Here is a 23,374-nt window from a genome sequence, read left to right on the forward strand (position 1 = left end):
TTTTTAATTTGTTAATGTGGTATATCACATTGATTGATTTGTATATATTGAAGAATCCTTGCATCCCTGGAATAAATCCCACTTGATCATAGTGTATGATCCTTCTAATGTGTTGTTGGATTCTGTGTGCCCTCCCTTTTAATTTTTATATATATATATTTTTAGGGTTTTGGGACTGGAGTTAAACAAAGACAGAGATGTTGAAAGGATCCATTGCAGTGGAGTTAACACCCTTGACATTGAACCTGTTGAAAGGAGATAGTAAGTTTACTATATAATCATTTTTGTTCCTAAGTGAGATCCAATAAAATCTTGCTTTCAGATTAATTTTGTAAAATTTCATAAAAATTAATAAAAATTCTAAATTGTCACATTTAAATCTGGCATTATTAATTTCAAATAAATACAGAACATTGAACCTATGAAATGTTGCCAAATATTTCCAAAGTACTTTAATATAAATATATTCATTGTTAAATCAACAAATATTAAGTTTTGGATTTTTGTTTTGATGCAGAGAGCATGTAAGTGCTGAGGTATGTCTTTAGGAGCTATTTCAAAACAGTTGTTGCTCTCAGATAGTCCTGTGGGAAAACAAATATAAGAAGCAGAAGTATATGAAGCACACCAGACTTGTACTTGACTTCCTCCTGGCTTTATATTTATTAGCTGTGTGGCCCTGAGCAATTTGTGTAACCTTTCTAATTCACAGTTGCCTTAGCTACACAATGTAAGAACAATACCTAATTAACAAGTTTGTTGTGAAGATTAATTATGATAATATGCATAACATGATTAGCATAGGACATGGCATATTGTAAATGGTTGCTGCCATTGTTGTTAATCAAAAGCATTATCACCTATACTTTAAATCCGTTTTCCATGCAACAGCTGAAGTGCTTTGAAAAATGCAAATATGTACATGCCACACACACATCCCCACCCACTTAAAGCTCATCTACCCCACATTACTTTTACCAAAATGTTCAAAACCCTTGTCCTTCAATTAGGACAAGTATAGATGTAACTAAAGAAGTGTGTCTTGTTATGTTTTGTTTAGCATTTGCCGCAAATCATTGTATTATAATGAGGCATTATTATTTACATTAAAATAAGCCAGGATAGGTTTAATAGAATTCGATTTTTTAAATTCCAGCTTCTGTCATGGTCTCATCTAGTATATGAGAAACATGTACAGCGAACAAATTCTAACTTTTAACACGTGGTTAAATGTAAAAGATGACATGTGATCATTTATTTTTTTCCTAACCTTTTCTAGGCTGAACATACTACCTCTCAATCAAGCTCAGCTGTGGGACATTTGCTTGTAAAATAATCCTGACATAAGCAGCAAGGGATAGCTGATTTCTTTTGATCTTGGGTGCTGGTGGGATAGTGATCAGTTGTTTGACCTGTAAAGTTCATGAATCCAGTAGGCTACCAGTTGGGAGAGTTAGTGAGAAATATGGAAAGTTATGGATTATATGTGCATTAAATATGTGTGAGAAATACAGGCCAAGGAGTCTTTGCAGAGCACATACAGAAAAGTCAAGATTCTTACTATAGTAGTTTCCCCTTTTATTGTATAGTGAAAATCTACAACTGTTTCATTGTTTGCTAGGACTTGTATTTTGCATTAAGCCCTTTTAGCAGCAAAGAGAAAAAGCAAAATGGGTGTTTAATGGAAAATTAAATATAGGTCTTCTTTTTCTCACAAAAATCAACTCACATATAACTTGCTGAAAACACTTATTCATATTTATCAACTACCTTACAGTTAAGTAACATTGCCATTAGATACTTCAACTGCAAAGTCAGTTAATTACAGTAATGTTCAAGGTCTTTTTCACCCAATTAATGTAATCAAAAGAAAGCTTTTGGAAGTCACTCTGCTGCTGCTGCTAAGTCGCTTCAGTCGTGTCCGACTCTGTGCGACCCCATAGATGGCAGCCCATCAGGCCCCACCGTCCCTGGGATTCTCCAGGCAAGAACAAGGGAGTGGGTTGCCATTTCCTCCTCCAATGCATGAAAGTGAAAAGTAGCAAAGGTGAAACATCTGACCTTATTATAAATACGATTTAAATTAACTTTAAAAGTTGAACTTTGAAAACAGTTGTTTTTCCATTGATAATACATATAGTGCTGTGGTTAAAAAAAAAAAAAAAAAAAAAACTGTTTTACAAAGCTCAAATGTTCAGCAAAATGTTTCTGGAATTAGAAATGGTACACATATAACTCACAACTATTTCCAAGCAAGCTGCAACATTGTTTCAACTAAAGTAAAAAAGCTGTAGTTGTTAAACTTTAAAAGGATTTCTGGATATACACAATTAGAATAACCAACCCCCAAAATTTTGTAATGAAGCTAATGTTAAAAATTTGTAAAAACTCTTCAGGATAGCTTTACTGCCCTATCATCAATCAGATATAGAACTGTGTGAACAAAGAACTTTGAAGAAGTACTTTTAAATTAACCTAATTGTTCTACATATCAATATTGAATTTTTCTTAAAACAGGTCTATAAATCAGTGCTTCTTGGACATGCTGCTATTTCATGAATCCTTCGTAACTGGTTCATAACATGATAAGGCACTTGTACCAGAATGTAAATTATTAAGTCTTTAAGCACAGTTTTGATGAGCTAGAATTTTTTTGTAGTGAGACTTTCTCAGTGAAGAAAGAACTGTGATCATTTCTGGTGCAAGCTCCTTACATGGCACTGCAATAACAGAGACACCAAAGGTGGCAAAATTAAAAGAAAAATGATTACTTATAACAAATATAAGTGATCAGATATCCCTGCAAACCTCAAAATATGGATGAATGAGAGCTACACACTTAACTACAAGATAACTACAACAACACAGATAACTACAAGATCTGTGTGGTATCAGCATCTATACCAGGCGGGGTAATAAAACCAGTGGGGCATCTAATAGACCTGATAAGTTCAAAGTAACTGACAGCTACTTGAAAGCTCAGCAAGTCAATTTGAGTACAACAGTTGAAACTGGGAAAGGATTGTGTACTCTTGATGTCCAAGGGGTTCACAGTAAGACCCAAAGGGGCTGGAGTAGTAATCTAGCCCCTATAATCTCTCCAGCTAACCAACTAAAGATGCCCTGATAGATGAACCCCATGTTGAGGAGAAACTGTTTGGAATAGAATCCAAAGTGAGAAGTACAGGAATGATAGAAACAAAGAAAAAAGATGAGTCAGATAAAAATTGGAGAAATGACTAGAACTTGGAAATCTGAAAATTAGCTGCCATATTCTGAACATCTTATTTTAAAAAGAAGAGGAGGAGGATGTTCTAGAGATATAAATTTTAAATATTGCCAAACTAAACCTCCCTTTTAAAAGTTTAAGAAAATTAATTTTATATAAAAATGAGCAAAAGGATAGGATTAAGGTCAAAGTTCATGCAAAATTATTTTAATAACAAAATAAATAATGTTCCTATAAACAATATATTTGTGCCAGAAAGATATGTCCACAAAGTAGATGAGAACTGTAACCTGATATATTTAAAATAGCTAAAAGTAATTTTTAAAAGATACAGTGTATGAAAGAATAGCATATGTTATAATTAGAAAAACTGAGAAATGAGATGATCAAACTCAAGAAAAAATTAGGAAAAAAAGTTAAATACAAGAGGTGATACCTTAGAAATAGAAGCAAATAAATACAAGAGGAAACATAAAAATCAAAAAGAGATGGAGATAGGAAAAGGAGTCAAGAGAATCAGGTATATGTAGAAAATAGGCAAAGAATATCCAACATACATATAAGAGGAGTGTCCAGAGAAGAAACCAAAGGAAGAGAATGGAATAAAGACTAAAGGAAACATTGTTAGAATGAACAAAATCTGAAACTACTACATATAAGGGAAGAAAATCATATTGTAACCACAGACTTTGATTTTGAGCTTTATGCTCAAAGAAATGAAGTTTCTTATTTAAGATGTTCAAGGAAATAAAATGTGAGTCAAAGATTTTATATCCAACCAGACTTATTTTCAAGTACAAGAGGACTAATTGTTAGTAATATACAAGAATTCAAGGAATATTGTTCTCAGTAGTCCTTTCTTAAGAATCTACCAGAGAATAAAATTAGAGAACAAGAATGAATAGAGAGATGCACCAGAATTGATGGTTAGCAATAATATTAGCAAATAACAATACTTTCTATAGATTCATAAATATTTACATATATATAGATTAAATTCATAGATCTGTGTGTCTTCTCCATTAGATTATAAACTGGGGAGTCAGGAATCATGCCTGTCTTGTTCACAGTTGTATTAGCATAATGCCTAGCATATTGTAGAAGCTCAAAGTTGAATGAGTTGAATGAAGTAAATGTGTTTATAATGGAGGGAACAAATCTAACACTTTCTGATGCCCTTTTTTTTTTTTTGCTAGGCAGTGTAAAAGACTTGTGTACGATTTATCTTTATTTCAGCTTTATGATTTAGGTGAAAATGTTCCCCTTTTCGTAAATAAACAAGCTTAAATGAAGTAACTTGCCCAGAGTCAGATAGTAATATCTGTAATATTCCATCAGTAATAACTGGTCTGTCTGATTCCATTTTCATTTAATACAATTATAATTGGGACATTTAAAATGACTTTGTAATGTCTTACTTTCTGAAATGAGAAATATCTTTTGCCATCTTGTTTCTCCTATTCATTTTGGTATCTTGAAGGTAAATTTTAACTGATCACAGATTAAATCTATCTTCATTTTTCCACAAATATTAGATTAAAGATTTTAGCTTATTGTAGTCTGCTAATGAAGATTTACTCTGTATTTATGGGCATAATAAATATGAGAGTTTGTGGATCAGTAATTTTCAGAAATATGTAATCATAAATGAACTATATAAATGATAAATTAATTTGAACTTTTTTATTATTAGCATGTTATCAGGTGGTTCAGATGGTGTGATTGTGCTTTATGATCTTGAGAACTCCAGCAGACAACCTTATTACACGTGTAAAGCAGTGTGTTCCGTTGGCAGGTGTGTATTAAAAATGTAATTCATGAATTTATAAACATTTGAGTATTTTTTGCATCAAATGCAAAACATGAAATATGAATGTTTCAAGCAAATTGTTCAGACGATATATTTACGTAGTTATCCCTCGACATCTTGCAAGTAATAACTGAAATTCGAATATTGCTCTTTTTTAAAGAGTTTTTAATTGAAGGATAATTGCTTTACAGAATTTTGTGATTTTCTGCCGTACATCAACAATCAGCCATAGGTTCACCCGTGTTCCCTCCCCCCCAAACCTCCCGCCCATCTCTCTCCCCACCCTACCCTTCAGCCTGTCACAGAGACCCTGTTTGAGTTCCCTGAGTCATACAGCAAATTCCCATTGGCTCTCTGTTATACTGTATTGTAAATTTCTGTGTTACTCTCTCCATACATCTCCCCTTCTCCCTCCTCTCCTCCCACCTTCAGTTCTCTATGTCTGTTTCTCCATTGCTGCCCTGAAAATAAATTCATCAGTACATCTTTTCAGAGTCCGTATATATATGTGTCAGTATACGATATTTATATTTCTCTTTCTGACTTACCTCACTCTGTGTAATGGGTTCTAGTTTTGTCCACCTCATTAGAACAGATTCAAATGTGTTCCTTTTTATGGCTGAGTAGTATTCCATTGTATTTATGTACCACAGATTCTTTATCCATTCATCCTCACTGGATGTCTAGGTTGCCTCCATGTTCTGGCTATTGTAAACAGTGCTGCAGTGAACATTGAGGTACATGTGTCTTTTTCAGTTTTGATTTCCTCAGGGTATATGCCTAGGAGTGGGATTGCTGGTCATACGGCAGTTTTATTCCTAGCTTATTAAGGAGCCTCCATACCATCTTCCATAGTGGCTGTATCAGTTTACATTCCCACCAGCAATGTAAGAGTGTTCCCTTTTCTCCACACCCTCTCCAGCACTTATTGTCTGTAGACATGATGATGGCCGACTGGTGTGAGGTGGTATCTCATTGTAGTTTTGATTTGCATTTCTCTGATAATGAATGATGTTGAGCATCTTTTCATGTGCTTGTTAGCCATCTGTATGTCTTCTTTGGAGAAATGTCTCTTCAGGTCTCTTTGATATTGCTGTTTTTAACATATGACTTCTCCAAAACAACTTGGGTATCAGTTTTCAAAAGGACTTTAAGACTTTTGATTATGGTCTTTTTGTTCTCCACCTACATGGCACACCTCAGTAACTAATTTTAGTTTTTAGAGTACTTAGCATAAGATTCATTTAAGTCTTTCTAGCTAAATATAAACACAAATTAGTTTTTTCAACTATTAGTAGAACAAAAAGATTAATAGCTAGAAGCCATAATGTACTAGCTTCTAGCCAGTACAAAACACACACACCCCTCTTCTCTTACCTACTTACTTAAAGCTGCCTGACTTAACATACTTTTCTACCTTGAATTTTTTTGGCTCTTTAATAAAGTGTTTTACGATTTTAATTTGTTCATAGTGGTCACTTAATTCTTTCTTGTCTCCTGTATTTGATCTGATTTTAAGCAGACCTTGAATTAACAGAGAGAATAAGAGTTGAAAAAACATTTTCAAGAGGAAAAAACCTCATGAACATTAATATCCGCAATTGCTATGCATTAAAGCTATTTCCAAAGCGCTAGAATAGATACATAAGTTCGTGGAATATTTGTGAGGAGAATTATGATTATTTCTTGGCTCTGACACTTCACTTTGGAAATACAGATTTAAGGAAACTATTTCTCTGAGCCTCTGACAAAACTATTCTGCCTTAGAGATAATTATACTTGGCCTATTGTTCTTGTAAGTTTTTTTATGAGACTTAAATGAAATATTATCTTCAAAAAGCATATTAAAATTGTAAAGCCTCTATATAAATGGGAAGCAGTATAATTATAGATAGACTTAGTACAAAACAAGATACCACCTCAAGTACTCTGGAACTTGGTTCTAAGAGTCTTATACCATTTTATACTCTCTCCACTCCCACCAAACAAACAATAACAACAAAAGATCTAAATTCTAAAGTGTAAGGCAGCCATTAATTAGTTTAATTCATCTTTGTCTTATTTTATCTTAGCTATTACTTTAACATTGTTTAATTTGTTATATGGTAAAATAGTATCTTCATATATACCACATGCTATATAATATTATTCCATTATTGGCTGTGATTTGCTTTTCTGTTATGTGAGGTCAAGTAAATGCTTAGGACATCAATCTTACTTATTATGACTTTCTTCTTAGATTCAAAGTCTTCAAAACCATCACTTTGAATGTAAATGGGCATATAGTAAGCATCCTTACAAAATGAGTTAAAGTAGCATTTTACATCTGAAGACTTTATAATCTGACTTTAAAAAATAATTTCAATAAAAATTGATACTAAATTAATGTGGCTTATACTGTTTCCTAATAGTTATTTTTGCTTTATTTAATATGTTTATTCTTAAGCACCAAAAAGATTCATTAACTCAAATTTTTGTTAAATGTTAAGGAGAATGATATATCACACATAGTAGGAGATTGATATAATATTTTGTACTCTTTTAAAATATAAAATATAAATGAACTTTTATTTGTGATCACTACATTAAGGATTTATTTGAAATTAGATAATCTCTGTGTAGATTCTTAGGAACAAATAGAGACCAGTTCTCTTTATCTTCAGCAGAAATTTACTGGAAAGATATTTCATATCTCACATAATGGCAGGAAGGTAGAAGAAACAAATGTAGAAAGCAGAAAATAAAAGAAACCAGAATAAGAGAACACAGTCAAGGTCATACCACACGAACAACTGAGTTTGGGATCTGCTGCATATCACCAACACAGACTCTTGACTCCGCAACTATGAATAATTGCTAATATATCCCTGGTTTGCATTACTAGCTGGAGTTTTGGAGTCCTAGGCAGGATTGATTAAGCCCAGGACATGCTCGTGCCCCCACTGCCCAGAGCAAGAGAAAGCGAATATATGGAGTCTCTTTGTTTTCTGTTATTTGTTGTTGTTTTAGTCGCTTAGTCATGTCTGACTCTCTTGCGACCCCATGGACTAGCCCACCAGACTTCTCTGTTCATGGAATTCTCCAGACAAGAATACTGGAAGAAAAAAAAAAAAAGAATACTGGAGTGAGTTGCCATTTCCTTCTCCAGGGAATCTTCCCTACCCAGGGATCGAACCCACATCTCCTGCATTGCAGGTGGATTCTTTACTGCTGAACCATATTTGGAGTCTCTTGCTCTCTGTAACAAGAGGCAAGGCCCTGCCTTTCAATAAAGGAACTTTTCCCCCAAAAGGTAGAGTTTGAATGTTCAGTCAAGAAAAGAGCACACATCCACTACAATCTACCCATTTGTCTGTCCAATATCAGTATATACCTTTCTTCCCGTAGCTACCCTTCCTTTAAAAAAGTTTCATCCTAACCTAATGCAAATATCTATTACTTGATATAGATTTTTACAAAAATCTATTTTACAAAAAATAATTGCAAAAATGTAATTATTCCCTTCCCCAAAAAGCTATGATTCCAAGTGTATTTAGTTACCACATCCAGTTCAAGATAATCTCTATTTTTCCACTAGTTTTATGTGTTCTTATATTAGGATTATGCAATTTGTAGGCTCAGTTTGTATGTAATCTGTATAAAATAATCGAGGTAAGAGAGAGGAAAGAAAGGGGAAATTAGTTAAAATATTTACATGACGTAGAAAGTAAGAAAATATGGATAGGTACTGCAGTTGTTTTTTGCAGTTGTCTCAAAGCCAGAAATGGCACATAAAGCTTTTCTTCTTCATATTCTTATTTCTTCAAGTAGCAACACATGTATTTGAGGCCCTTTGTCCTGTATTGTAATCTAAACTTTCAGCTTAAAGAATCAGAGCTCATGATGGTCCTGTCTGTTTTGGGTTGCAATAGTCTTCTGTTTACTTTTATATTATTATGGATATTTAATATATATGAAAATAGAGAGTAGTCTAATGAACTATGTACCCATCACCCATCTTCAGCAGCTATCAGTCATAACCAATCTTATTTCATCTTTACCCCACCCACCCACCTACTCTGAAGATTATTTTGAAGCAAATCTCAGAAAGATATAATTTCATTCATAATTTTATCTCTAAAAAATAAAAAATGTTTTATAAGCATAACACCACTACCACTGTCTCACATATACAATAATTAATGATATTAAGTATCCAGTTGGTATTCAAATGTCCCTCCACTATCATAAGTATTTCTGAACATCCAATGTCTTTGAATTAAGTTTCAATAGAGGACACATACTGTGTTGATGACTAGTTCAGAGCATATACTGCGTCCTTCAGGATAGCACATCATCATCACAGGTGGTGTACTGCAACCGATGTCATAACTGAGTCTTCAGCAGACCATGCGTCTGTCGGCTATGGGCTACCTAAGAGTAGTGAACCCCATGGGCATCTACCCGTCACATTCTTTTGCTGTAGAAGTGAGGTTCTTAATCAGAAGCCATACTGTGTGGGACACTATAGAGGTACGGGAGGCAACAATTGTAAATGATAGTGCTTATAAAATGATCAGAAAAGCAAATCCAAAACCAAAGTAGGTATCTCTTCCAGTAAGGAGAAATCAGTTTCTTCCATGAATCAGTCCAGTGTAGTTGGCTGATCCGTCCAAGCTCTCATACAGAAATAGGAAGTCTCATTTTATGAGCCTTAGTAGGAAGCAGGCCTCCACATCACACTGTGGGCACCTAAAACTAGAGATGCCTACATATTCTTTCTCTAGACAGCTAGGACATGGCGAGTAATATAGGTTTGTATCGTTCTTCCCAAAACTACAGTTTGTTAATATGGTATCCATTTTGAAACTCAAGTAAATCAGTTATCTCTAAATTTTGATTGCTGTTTTGTAGAAGCCACCCTGATGTTCACAAATACAGTGTGGAGACCGTACAGTGGTATCCTCATGACACTGGCATGTTCACATCAAGTTCATTTGATAAGACTCTGAAAGTATGGGATACAAATACATTACAAGTAAGTTCGTTAAAGCTTTTCCGAGTTGTTCTGTACAATGAAGGAGAATTTAGTTCTAAACAGTGTGATTATTTGCTAAGATGTCATATATGTTAGATATGAAAGCAATATAATGATTGAGGAGAGTAATACTGCTTGAGTTCATATCTTGCCTCTGCTGCTGACTGCTGCTGGTTAGTTGCTGAGTCATGTCCAACTCTTTGCAACCCCGTGGACTGTAGCCCACCAGGCTCCCAACCAGGGATTGAGGCTGAATCTCCTGCTTGGCAGCCAAATTGTTTATTACTGAGCCACCTGGGAAGCCCCTGCTGCTAACTAGCTGTGTGATATTGATTGGGCAAGTATCTGAACTTCTCTGTGTTCATCTGTAAAGGGAGTAATGATCGTACCCTATAGAATGGCTATAAGGATTAAATAGGCTGATATGTGTAAAGTACCTGGAAATGGCTCCTAGCATATAGTAAGAACTCAAACACCATTAGCTGTTATATACTTTATTACTCAAAAACTTCTATGGCATAGTGGTGTAGGGAAGAATATTGGATTTGTCTCCTATTGACCTAAAAAAATAAGGAAAAAGAAAGTTATTAATAATATAGCTGAGTAAAGTAGATAGTGCATGCTTGCATGCTAAGTTGCTTCAGTCATGTTGACTCCGTGCGATCCTATGGACTATAGCCCTCCAGGCTCCTCTGCCCATGGGATTCTCCAGGCAGGAATCCTGGAGCAGGTTGCCATGTCCTCCTCCAGAGGATCTTATCTCATGTCTTCCTCATTGGCAGGCAGGTTCTTTACCAATAGCGCCACCTGGGAAGATGGAGTAGATAATAGCTTTTATGCTATTTGATCAAATTTTATTTTTCTTTCACAGCTAATTTTTTCCCTGAGCTCTAGTTCCATATGTCTCTACTTGTATACAGAACCTCTCTTACTTAAATGTAGTGTCGTCATCTCAAACTAAACATATTCTAAATTGAAGTGAACTTAATGGCTCCTCATATCCATTTAGTCCTCAAATCTTAGCTGGTCTTCTTTCAGACTCTCATTTCTCTTTTCTATTTCCCTCACCGTCACTGTCCATCTGGACTACTACTATAAACTCCTAAATGATTTCTTTTTATTATTTTTCTTCTCACAGTTCCACAGTAAGTTCTACCCCAGAATTAATTAGAATAAAGTAGTTTCATCCTGTCTGAACCCAAACCACCTTTGGTGAGTGATTCCATTGTCTAAATTCAGCCTGGCATTCTAAGTTCTCTGTAGCCTCACTTCCTACTTTCTCAAGCTTAGCTTCTACCTCTTTTCAGCATAGATAATGTACTGCCACTAAATTGATCTCCTTTTGCCTTCTGAACACATCTTATATGTTGTATTCCCTACCTCAAGTTTCCTTCCCTATGAAACTTCTCCCTTCCCTTGTTCATGTTAAAACTGGAAGTTTATACTCTTTGGCTGACATCTTTCTATATCTCCCACCATTCACCAGCTCCAATAATCACCATTTTGTTCACTGTTTCTATCAGTTTGGCTTTTTAAAATTCTGCTTGTGAGTGACATACGGTATATATTCCTCTCTGTTTGACTTACTTCACTTAGTATTTAATGCCCTTAATGTCTGTCTGTATTGTCACAAATGGCAGACGTTCATTCTTTCCCATGGCTGAATAATATTCCATCATATATGTGTGGGTGTGTGTGTGTATATACATATCAGGTCTTCTTTATCCCTTCCTGTGTTGATGGGCACTTAGGTTGTTTCCATGATTTGGCTATTATAAACAGTGCTGTTAAAAACATGAGGATGCAGCTATCTCTTTTGAGACAGTGATTTCATTTCCTTTGGATATATACCCACAAGTGGGATTACTGGATCGTATGGTTCTAATTTTGAGGAACCTCCATATTGTTTTCTATAATGGCTACACTAATTTACATTCCCTCTAATAATCACAGAGGTTTCCTTTTCTACATATCCTTGTCAACACTTGTTATCTCTTTTTGATAATAGATATTCTAACAGATGTGAGGTGATATCTCATTGTGGTTTTGATTTGCATTTTCCTGATGATTCGTGAAGAGACGTGGTTTCTGTCTCTCTGGGGGTTAGGAAGATTCCCCCAGAGAAGAAGGTGGCAACCCACTCTGGTGTTCTTGCCTAGAAAATCCCATGGACAGAGGAGCCTAGCGGGCTATAGTCCACGGGATCACCCAGAGTCAGACACAACTGCAGTGACTGAGCATGCACGCAGTCTGCCCTATTATAAGGTTTTCTTCACCTTCATGAGGCAGAGGTCAGCTAACTGCAGCCAATAGGCCAAGTCTAGGCTCTCAGCCAAGGCTTCTCATGGACTCTTTTTTGTAAACAAAGTGTTATTATTGTAACACAGACATGCTCATTTGTTGTCTATGGCCACTTTGACACTGCAGTGACAGAAATGAGTAGTTGGTCTTCAAAGCCTAAAATATTTACAATCTGACTCTTTACCAAAAAAGTTTGTTGACTTCTGGTGCAGTTAAACCTGAATAAGGTGCACAGAAGGCAGACATTTGGAGTCATCCAGGGTTGAGGCCTTGACAGGTGAGATGATGATGGCCAAAGGAGTTGAAGATCCTGGAGCTGAAGCATTCAACCTTGGAATCCAAGCTGAAGGAGGAAAAGTGAAGACAGGAGGAACTGATAGGGCCGCTGGGCTTTGCTTAGGTGTCTTAGAGGTGGTTGGGGGAGCTGAAATAAAATTCTGGTCATATGTAACTGAAATATGTGAATTCAAAGGAGGAGCAGTTTTTGGTGGTGCGAGTGTCCCGGGTGTGGTAGGTGACATTATATGGAACTGAGGGGCAGAGTACTGACTAGATTGTTTCTGTAGGTGCTGAAGTTCTCCAGAATGGAGCAGAAAGGAAATTGGTGAACCAGGAGGTTATCTTGTCTTAATCTCTGGAATTTATTAGAGAAAAATAAATTGCTAACAATATAAAAATTACTAACAGTGTGACAATAGGTAAATAGAAAATTTGCTGCCTTTGTGATTACACTTATTTTAAATGTCTTTTGATTATCAGATTGCTGATGTATTTAATTTTGAAGAAACAGTTTATAGTCATCATATGTCTCCGGTTGCCACCAAGCACTGTTTGGTAGCAGGTTTGTATTTGTGTTCTTTTGTTTCTTTAACATACTGAAAACTTTTTCCCTTTTAATATCTAGTTAGTTTTGATATAAACATTTTAACCCAGATGAAGATCACAATTCTTTAAAAAAAAAACTTAAATATATATTTACTATTTATATTCATTCCGTTTAACAGATATTGTACAAGTCAGGCACCATGCTAGATTTCAGAGTGGCTAGGATTTGAAAACTAAGAAAGCACATTTCTGGGACTTCCTGGTGGCTCAGTGGTATAGAATCTGCCTGCCAGTCCAGGAGGCATGGGTTCAATCCCTAGTCCAGGAGGATCCCACATGCCACAGAGCAACTAAGCCCATGTGCCACAGCTGTTGAGCCTGTGCTCTAGAGCCCGGGCCTGCAGCTGCTGAGCTCTCACACTGAAGCCTGTGCACTAGACCCAGTGCTCTGCAACAAGAGAAGCCACTGCAAGAAAAGCTTGCACACTGTATCTAGAGAGTACAGAAAAAGGCCACACAGCATCAAAGACCCAGCACAGCCAAAAAGTAAATACATAAATAAGTAAAAATAAAATTAAGAAAACCACTATCATTTGTGGGGTGTTTTTAAGAAAGAAAGAAAGCACATTTCTGTTCTCTTAAGAATTACTTTTTTTTCCCCTGGTAGCTCAGCTGATAAAGAACCCACCTGCAATGCGGGAGACCTGGGTTTGGAAGATTCCCTGGAGAAGGGAAAGGCTACCCACTCCAGTATTCTTTCCTGGCGAATTCCATGGACTGTATAGTCTGTAGGGTTGCAAAGAGTTGGACACGACTGAGCAACTTTCACTTTAAAGAACTTTTTTAAACCACCAAAGTTCAAAGTTTCTAAGTGAGTGCTAAGTGAAGTCGTTCATTCAGTCGTGTCCAGCTCATGGACTGTAGCCTACCAGGCTCCTCCCTCCATGGGATTCTCCAGGCAAGAATACTGGAGTGGGTTGCCATTTCCTTCTCCAGGGGATCTTCCTGACCCAGGGATTGAACCCGGGTCTCCCGCATTCCAGGCAGACGCTTTAACCTCTGAGCCACCTATGTAAACAAAATTTGGCAGCCTTCCATTCAACACAGTAAAACAAAGAAATGATTTCCTTCTCTCTGAGAATGTGTGATTCAAATTAAACATCCATTTCTATGAAAGCACATAAAACAAAAATTTTCATGTATGAAGATGAAAAAATATTTTTCTGATATCAGGCATCAGGTCCCTGTGATATTATTTCTGTGGCACTGCATAAATCTCCTCACCTCCGGACATCAGTCAGCTGCTTCATCTGTAGAGTTTGGGCACTAACTTGTCTTTGAGGCTCACTCAGTCTGTGTCCAGAGTTTCTGTGAATCTGTTACTAGTGATTTAGAAGTATATTATTAACATGGAACAGCTAAGCTATTAAAATAAAATGATTTAAGTGATAAAATAATGTAGAATTATACACGCATTGTACCAGTACACATTTCCTGGTTTTGATACTGTGCTATAGTTACCTAACATATAACCATTGGGACAACCTGGGTGAAGGGTACATAGGGCCTCTTTGCACTATCTTTGCAGCTTCCTGTGAATCTATAATTATTTCAATGTTAAATATTGAAAAATAATAATAGAGTAATAGAGAATAATAGAGTGATCTTAGTACTGACATAGGACTACAACTAAAATAATTTTCTAGTTATAAACATAAAAAACTAAAGTATATTATTAACATACATTTCTATATTTCTACAAGTGAAAATGTCGTGATTCATAATGGTAGTTTCTTATTTCCTTTTGGTGATCATTTATAATTAAATTATCTTAAACCATTTCTGTTTTTGTTTTTACAGTTGGTACTAGAGGACCCAAAGTACAACTTTGTGACTTGAAGTCTGGATCCTGTTCCCACATTCTACAGGGTATTTTATTTGAAACAAGAACTACTTTGAGTAAACCATTCAATAAAATGAAACATTACTAACAATGCAGTCTTTGTAAACTACATGACTGATGTATTTTGTGCTAGTTGTTAGAAGTCAACAGGGAAATAAAGATCCTTCTGTGCATTATTCTTATAAAACTAAACTATTAAGGAGACATTTATATGAACAATGGCTGCAGGGGAAGGTTAAAGGATACAGAAAGTCAAACCCAAAACTTTGTGTTATTTCTACATTGAAAAAAATGAACTACTTATGAAACTTACATCGGTACAGCTGTCTCTATGAACATTATTTAATATTGTTCTGGCTGAGTAGATGTTCTTAATATTTAGGTACTTCTTTTCTCAATAAAAATATTTTAGAAAAAATATTGAAATAAAATTTGGTAAAGTTTTACCAGCTTAAATTATTTTTGCTACTTTTTTTTATCAGTATTAGATTGTCTAATTCTAAACAGTGAAAAAAATAGGATGTAATTCAGAAATTCTGTCTGTATTCATCTCTGAGAAACACATAGTAAATATATTAGGAAAACTTGATGAGATGGGTAACATCTGTTTTATATTATGAATCTCTATGAAATACACTAAGTTGATGAAAATATATAATTTGAATAGTTAGGTAGAAATGACTTAAAATGCTGAATTCACTTGTCCTATGTACTTATCACTTGTGCTCTAAACAAAAATTTTTATATAAATGCTTTTTATAATCATGAATTAAAATAATTTTTTTCTGCTACGACTTTCTGAAAAAAGTTAGGAAACATTTTTAGTCTTTAAAATGTTGGTCTTGTATGGCCTGTTGCAGGGATTTTGTTGTAGAGATACATAAGTAAGCTTGAGCTATGTCATTTATTGATGGACTGACCTACTAGGTTAGCAGCTATATTTAAAAAGACAGACTCACTTGCTCTGGCTGTTCTTTCCAAACCAAACCCAAGCCTTTTATAATAAAATATCATATGTAAGGAATGTCCCATAGACTTCACATTAGTATTTAAATATAGATTATTATAAATGTGAAAAAATGATTATATCAGTTTACTTTTAAAATTTAGTCTGTGTTTTCTTCATAATCAGGCAAAGTTAGTTAGACTCTATCTTTTGATATTTCAAAAGGCATATTTCAAAATGCAAGTCATTATATACAGTTGTTTTGCAGGTCACAGACAAGAAATATTGGCCGTTTCCTGGTCACCACGTTATGAATATATCTTGGCAACTGCAAGGTAAAATGCAAACTATTTGGGTTTGAGATTAATAATTAAGGATAAGCATTTTGAAAAGATTATTTTATGTTAGGTACATGTTAAGCTATTAAGTAAGTCCTGAAAAATAATTGAGTTAAAGATTTTAATTCATATTACCAAAAAAAATATTTCTGTTCGTCGTAATCCTAATCCTGACTATCCAACCTGAAGATACTCACTTTTAAAAATAGGTAACAACCGAATCTATGTAGCAAAGCAAAACTCCTAACACTACCTGTGAAACACTATGTTGTGTCATTTTTGCATACAAAAGTGTAGCACTCTGTTAATTTAAAATCATTAGCATTTTAATTCACTTTCTTTAACCCAAAATTATTTTAAATCTGATTCATCACTTCCATCCACATTCATTGATTCAGTTTACTGACAATTAATGATTCCTGTCGCGTGCCACGGAGAAGGAAATGGCAACCCACTCCAGTGTTCTTGCCTGGAGAATCCCAGGGATGGGGGAGCCTGGTGGGCTGCCGTTTATGGGGTCGCACAGAGTCGGACACGACTGAAGCGACTTAGCAACAGTAGCAGCAGCAGTCGTGTGCCAAGCATTGTACCAGGGACATAGAGGTAACATAGGCAGAGTCCCTCCAAGAAGGTAATAGTCTAGTGAGGGAGTATAGTCAGAAAAATCAGTGATTGCAGGACATCCTGAAAAATGCTTTAATAGAGATACATCTCTGAGAGGTTCAGTATGGGAAGAAAGAACAAGAGCACTTAACTCTTGAGGATCATGGGGTTTGGGAGTTTTGTTTGCTGGAAGGAAGAGTCTTGTATATTTGAATGCTGAGGGAAGAGTATTGGTGGAGAGAAATTAGTGAAGATAAGAAATGGAGAGAATAATTGGTATATCAGGACCTTGAATAGACAGGCAAAGATAATATCAAGGGTCCCATTAGAAGGGGGACACTTGATCTGGCACATGAAGGGCACCATGACTACATGGAAGGAGGAAATAGTAAGTGTCAGTACAACTAAATATGTGACTTTGGCAGAGTTCAAGAAATGCAAACCCAGTTTCTTGTATTTTAGAACTTGATGTCATCTATTGAAAATACATGGATGCAGTTTTCAGAGAAGGTAGTAAAGGTTTGAAATAGCAGTTTTAATGAATGGAAGCGGGAGCTGATTAGGGGCACGCAGGATTGCTGGTCAGTATTGTATGCTCTGTTGAAGGTGTAGCTCACAGCTGTGCTATGACACAGAAATTAAAACAGTGAATGACACAGACTTAACAATTGTCTCAAAATTGTTGAAGTCATGGGTATAAGGAACGAAATAAAATCACTAGAAGGCTTATAGGAGGGATCAATGACCTTATGAGATAGAGGCATGAGTGTCAAACAGAAAATTGTGAAACTTGAAGGGATAGGAAGTAGTAATCAAATTTTGATACAGACATTTTAATAAAACTTTTTGCAGAAGAATTATTAGAAAAGCTACTTTTTTAGGTTTATAAAGAAATGTATCTCTATTTTTGTAAAGCTGCTAGCCCTCCTTCTCTGTCACAGTTTAGTCCCCAGAGAAACTTGTGTTAATAGTTTGCAGATTGTGACATTGAAATTTGTAATGTCTGAAGTAGAATAAAGTCTAGTATGTACCCACAAAGTGAAAGTGAAAGTGTTAGTCCCTCAGTCATGTCTGACTTTGCGATCCCATGGACTGTAGCCATGGAATCCTCTATCTATCTATGGAATTAAATTCTCCAGGGAAGAATACTGGAGTGGGATGCCATTCCCTTCTCCAGGGGATCTTCCCGACCCAGGGATAGAACCCTGATCTGCATTGCAGGCAGTTTATTTACCATCTGAGCCACCAAGGAAGCCCCAATGTAGCCACAAGAGGTTGCTAAAGAGTTGTGAAGGTGAGGAGCTAGGCGTTGGTTGTGTTCCATGCTAGAGTGGATTTACATTGTTCTTTTCTAATTTGGTTTTCCTCAAATCAAGAGGGAAATTTAGAGGCTTTCAATTCTCAGAGTACCCTAGGAATTCGAATCAGTTCTGGAATGGACCTGGTAGTCAATGTTAGGAGTCAGATATGTCCAAATCTTATGTTTCAGAAGAGACTTATGTCTTCAGACTCATACCATTGCAGACCTATTCCCCTATTGAAAAGAAAAAAAAACAAATTGAGAATGGGAAACACTAACTTTTTGTCAGCCATTCCAGTTGGCTAGGTTTGCTTGTGATCTGTGAAAAGAATCAAAATTATAGAAAGAGATAAACCCTGTATATATACATTTTAAAAGATTTTTAAATGAGAAATAGGCTTATAAAATACAGTGTAATGCTCTTTTTGATTAAAATGGCCTAGATAAACCCAATGGGTTAAAATATTATTAAGGGCTTTGTGAGGATATGATAGCATACTTGAACTGATTTATGTTTTCCTTAGGAGTAGTTTAGAAGCTGAAATTGATTTATGATCATGGTTTTACCTTTTTATTTTCACTTGAAGTAAAATGCAAATAACTCTCTAATTCTAGGAGACATTAAATGTATTTCCTTTGTTTTGGCAAAGATTGATTTGAGTACAGGAAATCAAATAAAAATATATTGTCCTTATTATTCACCTTATTGTCAGTTTTTTTTTTATATAAAAAGAAAAACCATTCCTACCAAATTTAAGCAAAGTGAAATTAGTTCACTGCATGATTCTGTAAACATTTGAGTAACAAACAGTATAAAGGATATGGGGATTTAGCAGCAAGCTTACCAAGGAAAAAAGCTCTTAGCCTATCTTGTCTTTGGAGAGAAGGATGCTCATGTCATTAAAAACAACAGAAAGAGCAACAGAATCCCTTGTGATTTAAAAAAGATAACTTTTTTTTCTGTTTTTTTCACTTCTTTGTGCTTCTGTTGACTATTGGATATTTGCTGGAAAGGCAAAAGTATAGCCACCCAAATATACAAATGCATTTGTGCCAATATACTGAGATTGTGTATGCCAATAATACAGGAAACGTGGGTGAGGAGTAGAGTCCTTATCCTAGCTATATGTCAATGTAACATTTATTTCCTCTCAGTGCTGACAGTAGAGCAAAATTATGGGATGTGAGGAGAGCATCAGGATGCTTGATAACTCTTGATCAGCATAATGGGAAAAAGTCGCAAGCAGCTGAATCAGGTAATGAAAACTGCATTAATATACGAATATGACATTGACAATATTTTTATATAGAAAAATTTGAATTGAAACCAGATAATAAACAGATGTTGACAAACTATAGATTTTATATTTTTTAAAAAAGGCATTCACAATGAATCAATTTCTAAATTTACATCAACTAATTATGGTTGTCTTTCTTCAAAATACAAGTATGTCATTCCTTCTGTTCCTGAATTTTTTAATGTATTGGTAGAAACTTTTTTTTTGCTCACATGAGGCCAACTAATAATGCAAATTCAGTACCATTTAGGAAGTTATAATAAATTAAAGGAATGGTAACATTTTGTGGCAAGTTTGTCACAATAAAATTTGTGGTTGTATGAAATTTGAGTGCACTGCAGTCTAGGAGACAAAGTAATTCAATTGCATTTTTACAATAGAGTGTAATTTCTATGTAGATTAAAATTCTGATTTAGAATTAAATTTGGACCAGAAATACATTCAGATGAACTATTTAAAACCTATGTTTGTTTTAATAATCTTTTAAATTAAGTTAATCAGACTATTGAAGATTATGGTTTCTTAAACCTGTTCATTTTGAAAGTAATATCACTTTTGATTGAGACTGGAACAGTTATCTTTAAGAAGGAAATATTGGTATTATTGATTTTTACTAATCCATGATGGAGAAGGCAATGGCAATCCACTCCAGTACTCTTGCCTGGAAAATCCCATGGACAGAGGAGCCTGGTAGGCTGCAGTCCATGGGGTCGCTAAGAGTCGGACACAACTGAGCGACTTCACTTTCACTTTTCACTTTCATGCATTGGAAAAGGAAATGGCAGCCCACTCCAGTGTTCTTGCCTAGAGAATCCCAGGGACGGGGGAGCCTGGTGGGCTCTGTGGGGTCGCACAGAGTCGGACGCGACTGAAGCGACTTAGTAGTAGTCCATGAAGTGATTTTTAGATTGAAAATAGAGTATTAATATATAAGAAGTTTAAAAGGTATTTAATTAAAATTTTTACTGTTTCTGTATTTAATTAAGAGTTGACTCATTGGAAAAGACTCTGATGCTGGGAGGGTTTGGGGGCAGGAGGAAAAGGGGTTGACAGAGAATGAGATGTCTGGATGGCATCACCGACTCGATGGACGTGAGTTTGAGTGAACTCTGGGAGTTGGTGATGGACACGGAGGCCTGGCGTGCTGCAGTTCATGGGGTCGCAAAGAGTCGGACACAACTGAGCGACTGAACTGAACTGAATAGCATAGCTTACTTCCTGAAGAAAAATTTTATTTGGCAACATTTTTTCCATTTGGTTTTCCTATTTTCCTCTATTATTATGGTTCTAATTGTATAGCTTATCATATTCAAATAATCGAAAGGATTCTTTTTTTAAATTGAAATGTAGTTTATTTCAATTTTGTGTTAGTTTCAGGTGTACAGCAAAGTGATTCACTTAAACATATGTATATATTTAAATAATTTTAAATATAGTCAGCTTACGTATTTTAAGTAGTTCAGATAGTTGTCCTTTACTGTGTTTAAAGGACATTATGTCCTTAATGTCTTTAATATATTTAATAACTATGTCATCAAGCATTACCTGTGTTGAATTTATAAAAAGAGATAATCTGAATTGTGTTTTTCATTGCAGCAAACACTGCTCATAATGGAAAGGTTAACGGCTTATGTTTTACAAGTGATGGTCTTCACCTACTCACTGTTGGCACAGATAATCGAATGAGGCTCTGGAATAGTTCCAATGGAGAAAATACACTGGTAAGACCTTTTTAAGTACTTTGAACCTTTTGGATATACATTAAAGAAATGGATCTGTGACATACACTTGGTATTTTTCTGTAGATTTAACTTTGTTTCTTGCCTCTGAATCATAGCTTTCATTTTATATTTTTCCATTAGTGAAATTCCGCATAATTCTCAACTCCACATAATCCACTCCACCTTACCCCCACTCCACTCTCCTCACTTAGTGGAGAATCACTAAGCAGTGATTAGAGTGATTAGCAGTGGAGAATCACTGCTCTACTGAGCCACTGTGCATAATGGGAATGTGCCATGTCTCAAGTATGTTGAAGAAGAATAAAAGATTGAGAACAACTGATATAAATTAAAGCTATATAGTTAAATAGTCAAATTTTGTACTGTATCTGACTTGTAAGCAAAATCCAAAATGAATGTTATAATAGCAAAATGTATACCACTTTTAATACTGAAGTAGATGTGTTCTAAAAGTGCTATATTCTTTTTTTTTAATTGAAGTGTAGTTTATTTCAATTTTGTGTTAGTTTCAGGTGTACAGCAAAGTGATTCACTTAAACATATGTATATATCTGTATATATCTATTTTTTCAATTCTTTTCCTTTATAGGTTATTATAAGATATTGTATATAGTACCCTGTGCTATATAGTAAATCCTTTTTATTTATATGTTCTATATATGGTGGTGTGTATCTATTAATCTATTAACAACAACAGTAATATCTATTAATCCCATACCTCTAATATTTCTGCCCCACCCCACCCCACCTCACCCTCTCTTTGGTAACCATGACTTTGTTTTCTGTGTCTGTGGGTCTGTTTCTGTTTTGTAAATAAGTTTATCTGTATAATTTTTTAGAACCCACATGTAAATGATAGCATATAACATTTATCTTTGACTCACTTCACTTAGTATGATAATCTCTAGGTTCATCCTTGTTGCTGCAAATGGCATTTTTTTTTATGGCTGAGTAATATTCTAGTGTGTGTGTGGGTGTGTATATATCTCACATGTTCTTTATCCATTCATCTGTCAGTGGACATTTAGTTTGCTTCTGTGTCTTACTATAAATAGTTAAGCTGTGAATATTGGGGTCCGTGTATCTTTCTGAATTAGCATTTTCTTCTTTTCCAGATATATGTCTAGGAGTGGGGTTACTGGATCATATGATAACTCTGTTTTCAGTTTGTTAAGGAACAGCCATACTGTTTTCCATTGTGGCTGCACCCATGTACATTCTCACCAACAGTGTGGTTCCCCTTTTCTCCACAGCCTTTCCATGAAAGTGCTGAATTCTTATGTGATAATTAATTTTTAGTACTTTTAAAAAATTTTATGTTATGGTCCTTACCAGATGTACCTCTTAGTAACTTTCAGAGTAGGCTTCCAAAAGCTTTTAATTTGGTGATAATACTAACAGCTAATATTTATCAAGCACTTTTATCCTAGTTACTATGCTAATAAAAATTATCTTTTACTGTATAGGCCAGGCTACATATGGTCTTATTTAATGACCACATCAACACTCTGAAGGTTCTTCTTATTATAATATCTATTTTACACGTGAGTAAAATAATACATAAAATTAGGTAACTTGCCTGAGTTTACATAGCTAGAAAACAACAGTGTGACTCTAGATTCCCCTGTTACCATAATGCTGATTATACCCATACCCCTTGAAGCATTTATTAACTACCTTAAGGTTCATACTAATGTTAAATCATATTCCTTTCTTTTATCCATTCTAGCTAATTCTCTCTTAGATATTCTATGTATTACTTTTATTATTAAAAACTAACTTTAAAGTCAGAATTGTTTGTGCTAGATTACTTTAGAGTTTGTTAATCCCTCTTATTCTTTATGAAATGTTTCTCCATCGTGTCCCAGGCTAAAAATACAGGCATTATGAGGCCTCATTTAGCCTCTCTTGTTCATTATATTGTACATGTCCCTAATTAGGTCATTCCTTCCTTTTCTCGTTGTATTCATTTGGTTAATAAGTATTTACTGAGTACTTCCTATATGCCAGGCAGTACTATACAGCAGTAGACAAACATAGAAAAGTTCTATCCTTGTGGAGC

General features: G+C 35.1%; 1 protein-coding gene across 5 annotated transcripts in view; it reads left to right on the forward strand.

Moving 5' to 3' along the window:
• Window positions 1-23,374, forward strand: part of ERCC8 (ERCC excision repair 8, CSA ubiquitin ligase complex subunit) — a 53,733-nt gene that overhangs the window by 9,674 nt on the left and 20,685 nt on the right. For 2 of the 5 annotated variants that reach the window (XM_006046959.3, XM_006046960.3), the window contains 8 exons: window positions 166-261; window positions 4,923-5,024; window positions 9,933-10,056; window positions 13,117-13,198; window positions 15,043-15,111; window positions 16,300-16,366; window positions 19,428-19,528; window positions 21,167-21,291. In XM_006046959.3, the coding sequence (XP_006047021.1) occupies window positions 166-261; window positions 4,923-5,024; window positions 9,933-10,056; window positions 13,117-13,198; window positions 15,043-15,111; window positions 16,300-16,366; window positions 19,428-19,528; window positions 21,167-21,291 (766 nt within the window). The remainder of the gene's footprint in view (window positions 1-165; window positions 262-4,922; window positions 5,025-9,932; window positions 10,057-13,116; window positions 13,199-15,042; window positions 15,112-16,299; window positions 16,367-19,427; window positions 19,529-21,166; window positions 21,292-23,374) is intronic. The other 3 variants (XM_025270499.2, XM_025270497.2, XM_025270498.2) reach the window with 3 other exon arrangements.

The sequence above is a fragment of the Bubalus bubalis genome, chromosome 19 (assembly GCF_019923935.1).
Source record: "Bubalus bubalis isolate 160015118507 breed Murrah chromosome 19, NDDB_SH_1, whole genome shotgun sequence".
In the NCBI taxonomy this organism is placed as follows: Eukaryota; Metazoa; Chordata; class Mammalia; order Artiodactyla; family Bovidae; genus Bubalus; species Bubalus bubalis.